Source organism: Salvelinus fontinalis, chromosome 2, assembly GCF_029448725.1.
Source record: "Salvelinus fontinalis isolate EN_2023a chromosome 2, ASM2944872v1, whole genome shotgun sequence".
NCBI classification, from domain to species: domain Eukaryota; kingdom Metazoa; phylum Chordata; class Actinopteri; order Salmoniformes; family Salmonidae; genus Salvelinus; species Salvelinus fontinalis.
In genome coordinates, this window is record NC_074666.1 from 75,607,986 (window position 1) to 75,620,966 (window position 12,981).

General features: G+C 43.1%; 1 protein-coding gene across 5 annotated transcripts; it reads right to left on the minus strand.

The window, feature by feature from the left end:
• Window positions 1-2,258: 2,258 nt before the first annotated feature.
• LOC129826096 (transcription activator BRG1-like) lies at window positions 2,259-12,900 on the minus strand. Of its 5 annotated transcripts, none has more exons than XM_055886448.1 (6): window positions 12,822-12,900; window positions 8,032-8,286; window positions 7,699-7,834; window positions 6,042-6,467; window positions 5,702-5,800; window positions 2,259-5,423 (listed from the first exon to the last, which is right to left on the minus strand). In XM_055886448.1, the coding sequence occupies exons 2-6, from the start codon at window positions 8,242-8,244 to the stop codon at window positions 4,333-4,335; spliced, it is 1,965 nt and encodes a 654-aa protein (XP_055742423.1). In that variant the 5' UTR covers window positions 8,245-8,286; window positions 12,822-12,900; the 3' UTR covers window positions 2,259-4,332. The 5 variants fall into 5 exon arrangements, with proteins under 5 accessions (XP_055742423.1, XP_055742404.1, XP_055742433.1 ...); XM_055886429.1 differs by having other exon boundaries at window positions 8,032-10,695; window positions 12,822-12,874; XM_055886458.1 differs by lacking the exon at window positions 12,822-12,900 and adding an exon at window positions 12,177-12,599.
• Window positions 12,901-12,981: the final 81 nt, after the last annotated feature.

Consider the following 12,981-nt stretch of genomic DNA (forward strand, 5'->3'; position numbering starts at 1 on the left):
AGTGACGCCTCTAGCACTGAGATGTAGTGCCTTAGACCGCTGCGCCACTCGGGCTCGCCACTCAGTAGATGGCGTAGTATAGGCCTGGTCCTTCAGCAAATGACTTGTGCGAGAATGATACTATAAAGACACAGAAGAGCCTTGTCTAGAATAACCCCAGAGCTGCAAAATAGAAAGTAAACATGATTTAGGCTAGGCTTATTCCACTATCTAAATATGTGTGTTATTTAACGGACATATAATTGCATAATTTATTTTTATAGCCACATGGGGCCACTGTAGTGATCATGTAACCTAATGAATCACACTTTTTTCCAGTATTTGGGAGCACGGACTGTAGGCCTTATATTAGGCATTTTGACTGTTGTATTTGCGAAATCTAACCTGTATGTAGGCTTGTTATAGCCATTTGCATTGCACAACCCCATCACACAGAGGCTATATCCATATCAAATAACGAGACAAAACAAAATATTAAGTGTTGGCTATTAAGTGTTGTCTTGAGCGGAATAGCCAAGGGGTCCCAAATGGCTATCAAGACTATCTATAGCCTATTCTTACTGCCAGATCTGTTTTCCCTATCAGCCACTGCATGTGCTTCTTCAACTATTTTGTTTAAAATGTATTCAGAGGCTATATTTAGAGGCCTGTGAGCTAGGGTCTCTTTTTAAAGGAGAGGCCTATAATAAAAAAAGTAATAAAACACAAATAGAATCCTACAATTATTCCGCAAGACACCAGTACCAGAATTATAGCCTACATTGCAATGCCTACAAGTTGATGGCCCATTGTTTTATTTGGATAGGCTTAAATTAAACATTGAATTATTAAAATGATAGGCAACTTGAGAATTTAGATACTTTTGAATACACACATGGATTTCAATAAACAAACAGATAAGACTGTTCTATTCTCTTTGATTTAGTTCCTATTGCAACTCAGATCATAGAATGGATGACTGACTGACTGGCTGAACTGAATGAAGGATGAATTAAATGTTGAAATATGTTGGAATGAGTTGCACACATCGTGCATGCTCTGTACTTTATTTGGCTAGTAGGCAAAAAGGCCTAGATTAGGGTATAATGACTATGGCTGCATGCCTCCAGAAGGGCATCTTCTGAGGCTGAGGGGTGCTCTTCCGAAGGCGCATAGTGCTGTGGTATTGCATGGAGATCACAAGCTCTTCAACTGGCCAGCAGTTTCACAATGGAGGGAATAGCCTACACGGAGACTACTTAAGACCACTGCAACAGAGTTATTGTAAAGTGTGGGAATAAGATCATGCTAGACTTAGCCTACGTTTAACCTCTCCCTTGTTCAGTTTAAAGGCCATATGTTCATGACCTGATTCATATAAATCATGTCAAATTAGTTTTAATTCATATTAACCCCTCCTACAGAATATGCTTTGGCAAAATTTAGTGATTAAATAAATGTCAAAATATTCAACAAAAAATATTGAGTGGCAAAGGCTCCAGTGGTCATACGTAATTCATAGATTCACCAAACATCTATATTTCATTATTCCTGGTATATACTACTGGTTATGATTGCAGACAGAGAATGGGATGGTGCAGTACTAATTAGTCATATGTTGATAAGGTGCGTGCATGGGGATGTCCACGTCACCCAGAGATATGCCCAAGCTGTAGATTCACCTAGCTGACTGAAACTTCACTGTTGTAGGCACAATACAGCTAGTGTTATCTAGACTCGTGCTGGCAAACAAATCCATGACATTAGCTACTGAAATGTGAAGTAAACTCAACTGAATAAGATAATGGAGACTTTTAACTTGAAAACATGCAGGATAACTCTTTCCGGTTTCTCCGGCTTCAATTTATTTATTTTTGTACACTGTGTTATGCTTGTTCGTGCAGCACTCCTCACAGGCCGTTTGGTGTACGTTTTTTTTGTTGACGGTGAGATGAAACTGCCCTAACTCTGAAAGGTATTATTGTATGTCAGAATTGCAACACAAGATTTGTTCAAGCCTAAAATGTTAGTCCGTAATCGTAACATGGTGTTTCTATGTTCACAGATAAAATTTCACGTTTACGTTTTACGCATGGCTTTTCTTACCATCCTAACAATTTATGTATGGATTTTCTTACGATCCTAACGATACGTATGTTCAACCTTTTGGCAGCTATCTGGCTCCATAGAAAAACTGCGACATTTACCTGGATCTCACGCTGCAAGTAGCACTGCTGGCTAATTTGAAAAATCAGTTAATCAATCAATCAATAATACTCTTAGCAAAAAATGTTATATTTAATTTACAATCTGTGAAACTAATGAGAATAGAAAGGTTCCGAACTTTCGTGAAACATCACAGTACAGTTGAAAAATATTTGGCAAATAGACATCAAAACTGGATGGTGTTCAGAGATGGATGGGAGGGGTTGAGAGGAGCTGAAGTGTGGGACTAAAAATAACAAAAAAACAAGATAACTAAAGTAAAATGTATTGTGTCCGTAAAATGTACAGGATATAGTATGTATAAGCTGTAAGTAAAAGCCTAAGTGTTGTTGTCCATTAGTGTAAATCCAATTAGGGGAGGGGTGGTAGGGTTATGGGAAAATAATAAATGGACAATATATATAACAAAAATTCAAGGGTTTTTCTTTATTTTTACTATTCATTGTAGAATAATAGTGAAGACATCAAAACTATGAAATAACACATGAAATCATGTAGTAACCAAAAAAGTGTTAAACAAATCAAAATATGTAATATTTTTCAGAGTAGCCACCCTTTGCCTTGATGATAGCTTTACACACTCTTGGCATTCTCTCAACCAGCTTCATGAGGTAGTCACCTGGAATGCTTTTCCAACAGTCTTGAAGGAGTTCCCACATATGCTGAGCACTTGTTAGCTGCTTTTCCTTCACTCTGCGGTCCAACTCATCCCAAACCATCTCAATTGGTTTGAGGTTGGGTGATTGTGGAGGCCAGGTCATCTGATGCAGCACTCCATCACTCTCCTTCTTGGTCAACTAGATCTTACACAGCCTGAAGGTGTGTTGGTTCATTGTCCTGTTGAAAAACAAATGATAGTCCCACTAAGCGCAAACCAGATGGAATGGCGTATCGCTGAAGAATGCTGTCGTAGCCATGCTGATTAAGTGTGCCTTGAATTCTAAATAAATCAGTGTCACCAGCAAAGCACCCCCACATCATCACACCACCTCCTCCATGCTTCACAGTGGGAACCACACATGCAGAGATCATCCGTTCACCTACTCTGCATCTCCCAAAGACACGGCGGTTGGAACCACAGATTTCCAAGGTCTAATGTCCATTCTCTCGTGTTTCTTGGCCCAAGCAAGTCGCTTCTTCTTATTGGTGTCTTTTAGTAGTGGTTTCTTTGCAGCAGTTTGACCATGAAGGCCTGATTCACGCCGTCTCCTCTGAACAGTTGATGTTGAGATGTCTGTTACTTGAACTCTGTGAAACATTTATATGGGCTGCAATCTGAGGTACAGTTAATTGCTGACTGGTAACTGTAATGAACGTATCCTCTGCGTCAGAGGTAACTCTGGGTCTTCCTTTCCTGTGGCGGTCCTCATGAGAGCCAGTTTCATCATAGCACTTGATGGTTTTTGCAACTGCACTTAAAGAAACGTTCAAAGTTCTTGACATTTTCCAGATTGACTGACCTTCATGTTTTAAAGTAAATATGGTCTATCGTTTCTCTTTGCTTATTTGAGCTGTTCTTGCCATAATATGGACTTGGTATTTTACCAAATAGGGCTATCTTCTCTATACCACTCTGACCTTGTCACAACACAACTGATTGGCTCAAGCGCATTAAGGAAATAAATTCCACAAACTAACTTTATCAAGTCACACCTGTTAATTGAAATGCATTTCAGGTGACTACCTCATGAGCTGGTTGAGAGAATGCCAAGAACGTGAAAAGCTGTCATCAAGGAAAAGGGTGGCTACTTTGAAGAATCTCAAATATAAAATATATTTTGATTTGTTTAACACTTTTTTGGTTACTACATTATTCCATAAGTGTTATTTTATAGTTTAAGTCTATACTATTATTCTACAATGTAGAAAATAGTAAAATAAAAATAAAAACTTTTGACTGGTACTGTATAAACTTTTGACTGGTACTGTATATATATATATATACACAGCCAAAAAATATGTGTGGGATTGGAAATGATGTAGATATTTACACTGATAGAAGCCACAATCTATCTGCAATATTTGAGCTGATCTAACCCCCCTGACAAAAAAAAATTGTGTAGACTACATGACCAAAAGTATGTGGACACCTGCTCTTTGAACATATAATTCCAAAAATCATGAGCATTAATATGGAGTTGGTCCCCCATTTGCTGCTATAACAGCCTCAACTCTTCTGGGAAGGCTTTCCACTAGATGTTGGAACATTGCTGCGGGGACTTGCTTCCATTCAGCCATAAGAGCATTAGTGAGATCGGGCACTGATGTTGGGCGATTAGGCCTGGCTCGCAGTCTGCGTTCCAATTCATCCCAAAGATGTTCGATGGGGTTGAGGTCAGGGCTCTGTGCAGGCCAGTCAAGTTCTTCCACACCAATCTCGGTAAACCATTTCTGTATGGACCTCGCTTTGTGCATGGGGCCATTGTCATGCTGAAACAGGAAAGGGCCTTCCCCAAACTGTTGCCACAAAGTTGGAAGCACAGAATCGTCTAGAATGTCATTGTATGCTGTAGCGTTAAGATTTCCCTTCACTGGAACTAAGGTGCCTAACCCGAACCATGAAAAACATCCCCAGACCATTATTCCTCCTCCACCAAACTTTACAGTTGGCACTATGCATTCGGTCAGGTAGCTTTCTCCTGGCATCCGCCAAAGCCAGATTCGTCCGTCAGACTGCCAGATGGTGAAGCGTGATTCATCACTCCAGAGAACGCGTTTCCACTGCTCCAGAGTCCAATGGCGGCGAGCTTTACACCACTCCAGCCGACGCTTGGCATTGCGCATGGTGATCTTAGGCTTGTGTGCGGCTGCTCGGCCATGGAAACCCATTTCATGAAGCCCCCGACGAACAGTTCTTGTGCTGACGTTGCTTCCAGAGGCAGTTTGAAACTCGGTAGTGAGTGTTGGAACGGAGGACAGATGATTTTTACTCGCTACGCGCCTTAGCACTCGAGTCTGCAGCCTGTACTCTCTCTCCTGGAGGATCTCCACTGGGTCCAGACCACGGGGCTTCTGGATGGGCGTGTGGCGGTTCTGTTTCTGGTGCAGCACCATGGGCAAGGGCTGGGGGGGATGCCCAGGGGACTGGGTCTGGGGGGGCATGACCGGGGAGGCAGTAGGGGGCACGGAGGGGGGAGCAGGGGAGGGTCTGCCAGTGGGCTGAGGGGGAATCAGCTTCTGGGGGGCACTGGATGGAGCAGCAGCATTCACCATACACCCTAGAACATACGGCATTGAAAGAGTTATTAGTTCTACCATTGATTCTACAGTGTTTTCGTGCAATGATTATTTGTTCCATTTGCGTGTATTCCTTGTTTAATTTAACTAGGCAAGTCAGTTAAGAACAAATTCTTATTTACAATGACAGCCTACCCTTGTGATAGGTCTGGAGAAATTATCAGCACAGGAAAGAGAAGAACATGGACTAAAAACACTACAGACTAGTGCCCTCTCACACACAGGTGAATCACTGCCCAGGGGTCAAGCTGAGGCTCACCTTCGGGCCATTGTTTATGGGGTCCATTGGTGTGCTGTCCCTGCATACCAGGGGGAACACCTGAGGGTCCTGGAGGAGGCATGTTTGGGCCTACCATTCCTGCAAGATGACATTAGATATGATCAGACACTACCTGGGCATTCATGCCTACTAAAGTCTAGTTAACGTAGAAAATGGTGCCTGAGCCAAGAGCACGTGTTTAAGTTTCACCACCAGGGGTCTCTGTTCAGCATTCAAGTTTTTTTGTTTGAGATGGACAGCATTTGTGTGTCATTCATAGGGTTGCAAAACTTATTAACAGACTGTGTAGCATAAACTTGCATGTGCCCACCCCACTCACCAAGTTGTCTGTTGTAGTTTGCTGGTGGCTGTCCAGGCCCCGCCCCAGGCCCAGAGGAAGGCGGCATGTTGGGCATCCCTGGCTGCTGCTGCATCCCTGGCATGGGCCTCTTGCCCTGCACAGCCATCTGCAGGTGGTCTGGCAGGGGCTGGCTGCGGTCCAGCATCTTGTAGGCCATGATCTGGGCCCTGAGCTGGTGCAGCTGGTTTTGGTTGAAGGGGGTGGGTCCACCCGGCCCAACCCCGCCTGGCCCAGAACCACCACTCGGACCTGGGACCCCAACGCGGTTCTGCTGGCCCATGGACTGGGGGTCACCGCCCTCCATGGGGACACCTGGGCCAGAGGGCATCATGGGGCTGGGGGGAGGGCCGTTGGCTGGCACAGGGCTGGGTGAGTGCTCAGAACCCCCCAGTAGAGAGGGGTAGCCTGGGGAGGAGACAACAGCACAGGTGAGAAAGGTCATCTTCCCTGGGAATGGTAGGGCATGAAATGGTGGCGAAATGGATGCTAAGAGACCAGAAGAAATATTAACCAAATCCAGACTGGTATTATGAGCTGGACTGGCGATACAAACACTTTACAAATCAGTCTCTAACAGACATCAGCTGATATATCAAAGTGCTGTACAGAAACCCAGCCTAAAACCCTAAACAGCAAGTAATGCAGGTGTAGAAGCACAGTGGCTAGGGAAAACTCCCTAGAAAGGCCAAAACCTAGGAAGAAACCTAGAGGAACCAGGCTCTGAGGGGTGGCCAGTCCTCTTCTGGCTGTGCCGGGTGGAGATTATAAGAGAACATGGCCAAGATGTTCAAATGTTCATAAATGACCAGCATGGTCAAATAATAATAATCACAGCAGTTGTCGAGGGTACAACAAGTCAGCACCTCAGGAGCATCAGTAAGCCAGTGACTCAGCCCCTGTAATAGGGTTAGAGGCATTCGTCACATGCACACATTACAGCTGAGCCTCGCTCTCTGTACATATTACCTCAATACCCCCGCACATTGACTCTGTACCGGTACCCACAGTAAATAGATAATAAATAATATTGTTATTTACTGCTGCCCTTTATGATTTGTTAATCTTATCTCTTACTTTATTTTATATAAAGGTATTTTCTTAAAACTGCCTTGTTGGTTAAGGGCTTGTAAGTAAGCAACACCTGTTGTATTCGGCGCATGTGACAAATACAATTTGATTTGTCACCAGTCAATACAGGATAGAAGAGTGAACAGAAAAACACCCTCTCTTGTGTTACAGTATTTCAACAGCCCCTCGGTCTCCCTGTCCCTCTCTCCTTGGTGACTGAGTAGTTTTGTAGCAGACAGCTGCCACCGTCATTGTCTGAAAGGGGAAGCCTCATGCCCCGCCCCTCCACTGAGCGTCTGCTGCTCACGCTACCCAACAAAACGACAGAAGTGAAAGAGGAGAAACTAGCTGGTTGAGTTCACAGTACAAGTGCACACAAGTCTACACGAGTTAGCATTCTCTTTTCAGCTGATCAGCTTTAAAAACAATTGTGCTTAACTCTAAAATCATAAGCACAATATTTAGATCATATGGAAAGCTAATAAGTTAACCTTTTGTGTAAAGCTCCTTCAATAACAGAGTCAATGTTTCCTCTATCCAATCTAATCATTACCCCATGGTATGGTACCTTGGGAATGTTGATCCATGGGGCTAGGAGGGGATCCCATTCCAATGTGGCCTCCACCTGGTCTCATGCCCATGCTCTTCATTGGTCCATAGCGAGGGTCATCAGACATGCCCTTCTCATGCACGCCTTCCATAGGCTGGGAGAAGACAACACACATTAATACATTGACATAAGAATGTCCTACTTAGATAGCACATACATTTCTTAGCACATACATTTCTTAGGTACAGTAAAGGAAGAATAGATTAATGCAAAAAAAGTATAATGAAATGGTACTGCAGACCATAGCAGACATTTTACATACATTACAATTATGCCCATTTTCCGTCTTACTTTGTGCATCTGATGCATATTCTCCTGAGGATATCCTGAGGGCCCCTGTTGTGGGTGGGAGTGTCCAGAGGCTGGGGGACCTGGGCTGGGTCCCATCATGCTATGAGCAGAGCCTGGGGAAGGGCTGGGGCCCATGGCTCCTGGAGAAGGCCCCGGTCTTGGAGACGGGCCCAGCCTAGGCGTCCCTCCCATGGGGGGGTCCGGGGTGGACATTTCTCAGGTGAGCCTGAGAATGTGACAGCGCCAAGCTCCACTCTGCAGAGGACAAACGACAGATGAGATACTGACCACTATTTACAACAAACCAACCCAGCAGTGGGGAGTAAAATGTTATGTGTACTAGTGATGGGGGGGATTGATACCGTTACATATCGGGATACTGTTGACGATATATTGTATCGTTTTGACAATATTGCATTAGTTGGCTGTACCTAGGGTTGCAAAGGGTTGGAAACTTTCTGGTAAATTTCCAGATTTTTTTCCGGGGAAGTTAAGCCCTGGAATTTGGGGAATTTTGCTTAAATTCATCAAAAAAGTTTGCTTAAAACAGTGAACCTTTTTTTGTGGGATACATGGCAATTCTAGGTCTTGTGGCATATCTTGGTTAACCTATCCCCAATTCAATGGAATTGCAGCCCTCTGCATGCACAGTGCATTCTTCCATCACATGTACAGCTGATTCTCAAGATCTTGCACACTAATGAGATGCTATTCAGCCCACACTACTACACAGTCTGAGCTAAGGACTACATGTTTTCTGGTAAGTTTTGAATACAATATTGGGTGGGGTGAATATTTTTTTTGTTAACTAGTAAATTGTAGCCTACAGAAAAGTGTGTTTAAACAATTTCTGCTAGTTAGTTTTTGCTACCATGTGGGATTTAGCTTGCTTGAGCCTGCTAACTGAGGAGTGTTAATTCACCTGTTTCCATACATGTTTCATTTTAAAACATTTATCTTACAAAATGAGTTATTTAATCTAACTGCTTAACTATTTATCTGTACATGGAATTGTATTTGATTTTTTAAACCATTTTTTCCCTAATCTTTACAGGAAAATGCCACGGGCACCATCTGATGTGTGGAGACATTTCACTGCAGCTAACATAGAAGGAAAAGTTGTGTACATTTGCAAATACTTGGCCAAATCATATGTGAAGAATGCAACAAAGATGCAGAATCATCTGGCCAAGTGCATTCAGCCAACTGGTTCACCTCTGATGCTCACAGGCAATGTGTATTGGAAGAGATTTCTGAATGTTCTTCGCCCAGCATACACCCCTCCAACCAGACATGCTTTATCTATTCATTTGCTGGATGCAGAGTTCAACAGAGTTCAAGTCAAGATCAATCAAAGCATAGAGAAAGCAGACTGTATTGCAATAATCTCTGATGGGTGGTTGAATGTTCGTGGCCAATGAATAATTAACTACATCATCTCCACCCCTCAACCAGTATTCTACAAGAGCACAGACACAAGAGACAACAGACACACCAGTCTCTACATTGCAGATGAGCTGTCATCAATGACCTTGGACAACAGAAGGTATTTGCACTGGTGACATACAATACTGCAAACATGAAGTCTACTTGGTCTAAAGTGGAGGAGTCCTACCCTCACATCACACCCATTGGCTGTGCTGCTCATGCATTGAATCTGCTCCTCAAGGACATCATGGCACTGAAAACAATGGATACACTCTACAAGAGAGCCAAGGAAATGGTTAGGTATGTGAAGGGTCATCAAGTTATAGCAGCAATCTATCTCACCAAGCAAAGTGAGAAGAATAAGAGCACCACATTGAAGCTGCCCAGAAACACCCGTTTGGGTGGTGTTGTCATCATGTTTGACAGTCTCCTGAAGGGGAAGGAGTCTCTCCAAGAAAGGGCCATATCATAGTCTGCCGATATGGACAGCCCCATCAAGAGGATCCTCCTGGATGATGTATTTTGGGAGAGAGTGGTAAGCAGCCTGAAACATATAGCAGGATTGAGGGAGACAATGCCATCCTGTCTGATGTTCAGACTCTGCTTGCAGATGTGAGAAGAAATCCGTACTGCCCTGCCCACTTCACTGTTGCTCCAAGCAGAGGAAACTGCAGTTCTGAAATACATCAAAAAGCATGAAGACTTCTGCCTGAAGCTCATACACGCCGCAGCGTACATGTATGCTGCCAAGAGCGTCCTGTCTGGTGCAGAGATCAACAAGGCCTATGGTGTCATCACTACCGTGTCTCGCCACCTTGGCCTGGATGAGGGCAAGGTTCTTGGCAGTCTGGCGAAGTACACTTCCAAGCAAGGGCTTTGGGATGGAGATGCAATATGACATTCGTGCCAACATATCTCATCAGCCACCTGGTGGAAGGGACTTTGTGGATCTGAGGCTCTTTCCCCTGTTGCCTACATTATCCTCCAAATCCCACAAACAGCCGCCGCCTCGGAGCGCAACTGGTCCTTGTTTGGAAACACACACAACAAAGCACGCAACAGGCTGACCAATACATGGGTTGAAAAATTGGTGTCCATCCAGGCAAATTTTAGGCTTTTTGAGTCTGACAATGAGCCATCCTCAACAAGGTTGGAAAGTGACAGTGAAGATGAGGCCTCAGAGTCTGATGTTCAAGAGGTGGACATCGAGGAGGTCCAGGGAGAAGACATGGAAGCCTGAGAGGAAGACAACCAAAGCTTTAGTTTCATTTTAAAGATGTATGTTGAAAACGTTTTTGGGAGATGCGATGGATCATTGGGGATCATTCAATATTCCCTTTCTTTTGTTGTTCATCCCATGTGAAGAGTCAACTCATTTAATTAAAGTTCAATTCGTAACAATTTTTATTTTATTATTATTTATATTGGAAGGATTTAATAATTTGCAATTATGTATACTTATAAAAAGGTAAAAGGTTTATCTCCATATATGGTAAATATTTCCAAAGCAAAAAACATCTCCATTTAAATGGTATTAATATTAATTTGCATATTCCCATTAATTCCCAAGTATCCACCTCTGAATATTCACCATAATGTGCAACTCTAGACACACCTACTCATTCAAGAGTTTTCCTTTATTGTGTACTATTTTCTACATTTTAGAATAATAGTGAAGACATCAAAACTATGAATTAACACACATGGAATCATGTAATAAAAAAAAAAAGTGTTAAACAAATATAAAATATATTTTATATTTGAGATTCTTCAAAGTAGCCACCCCTTGCCTTGACAGCTTTGCACACACTTGCCATTCTCTCAACCAAAATTCACCAACGCAACACATACCTTTGTCTCATGCCCTTCTGCATACCTAGGAACCTCCCTTCTACACTGCTGCCACATGCCCATTAGCTTGACACACCTGTAACGTTAACATCGTAATGTATTCGTTACAAAAGCTCAGACGGGGATAACTGATTTAACATCACTTTGCCGGGCAAAGACTCAACATCAAAAGAACAACGACTCCTCTGTTTCTCCACTCAAGCCACACAGTCTGCGTCGCACCAAACGAAGAGCATCACAAACACCGGGAATCTTCCCCTGGCTTCAGATTGTCCACTTTCACATTTACCGCTACCCCAGTAATCACTCCTTTTAATGGCGCCCTATACTTGAGAGCAAAACAATTAACATATCCTGTCCTCAGACGTTTGACGCGGAGCGCCTGTTTCATCTGACCAACAGAAACGCAAACAATCACAAGACTACTTCAGGTTACCTTCACCGATTACACACCACCCAACTCAATTTTCACCCACCCTGAAACCACAAATGGATCAGCCAAAAGGCAAGGGTCCACTTTTTCCCTAATTTCACTCCTAGTCACATACTCATCTTTATCCTGACCCTCCGTGTAATCCTCGGGCTCCGAGAACTTCACCACACCTACCACCTGATACTTCGCCCTTATTCACTTTCATTTCTCCTGTCTTCGATCCGGTGTACAGATCACACTTTCTACCATTCTTCAACAAACCATCTCCCTTTTGACCAATTCAAGATCACCTTCCTCTCTGTTTCCTTCCATTCATCCTCCGTAATCCAAGTATGTCTCCTGATAAATCTAGGACGCCATTCCTCGCTCGCTCCAGCCCTCCGCATCCTGCACACACTTTTCAAGTTTGATCACCCCAAACATTATCCCTTACCAAAGATAATGGTAACTCCTTATCGGTCATCGAGGCCGTTAACACTTTCAAAACTCGCAAAGATCTACAGTATTGCAGCGCATGAGGCACCTAATGTGGTGTATAGCTTGACTAGAAAGCTAGCTAGCAGCAAAACAACCTCCGTTTGCTCCGTTTACAACATAGTAACACGCTATATTTGTTTGAGGTCAGAAACCATTCACCCATGTGATGGGCTACATTTCAAACATTGTTTTCTACATAATAAATGCGAATAAACTGGAACACTGCCAGACAATTGGCCAACGTTAGCTAATGTTATGGTCTCTGCTAGCCGACCATGCTGTCTTAACAAAATGTATGGTGCGAATGACGTTGTTTTGCTGACTTGAGAGATGCCGCAAGAGTATTTTTTTTATTTCAGTTGATTGATCCATCCCGTCCCCCTGCTCTAGTTAACTAGATACGTTTACCAAAAACATGTATTCATTTCAGTCTGCCGCCACTGTCTGCAGAGAGACAGACGAGTAATGTCAGTCCTGACTACCGTTCCTTCCCAACCCGACGATAACCAAAAGGTATTAGAAAGTTTAATTACGTATCATTAATCTGAACAAGGATAACATCGACGAAGTATTGAAAATAAAACACCTGAATCTGACTTACATTGAAATCACCCTTCGCGAGTAGGTCCTTTCGAAGTATGTCGATGTGGGGGATGGGTGTACAAATTATTACATGTAGTAAAATAAGATCATGAGGCATCATTGTTGATAGTAGTCATTGACAATAATAATAATAATAGCAATTGAGCTCTGTTTACATG

Bases quoted from the DNA above. Each gene is read 5' to 3' on its own strand.
- LOC129826096 (XM_055886448.1), bottom strand. From the start codon at position 8,244: ATGTCCACCCCGGACCCCCCCATGGGAGGGACGCCTAGGCTGGGCCCG. The intron at 5,801-6,041 runs GTGAGTGGGGTG...GTCATCTTGCAG, and splicing joins AAACTACAACAGACAACTTG to GAATGGTAGGCCCAAACATG. The intron at 5,424-5,701 runs GTGAGCCTCAGC...CGTATGTTCTAG, and splicing joins CCATAAACAATGGCCCGAAG to GGTGTATGGTGAATGCTGCT.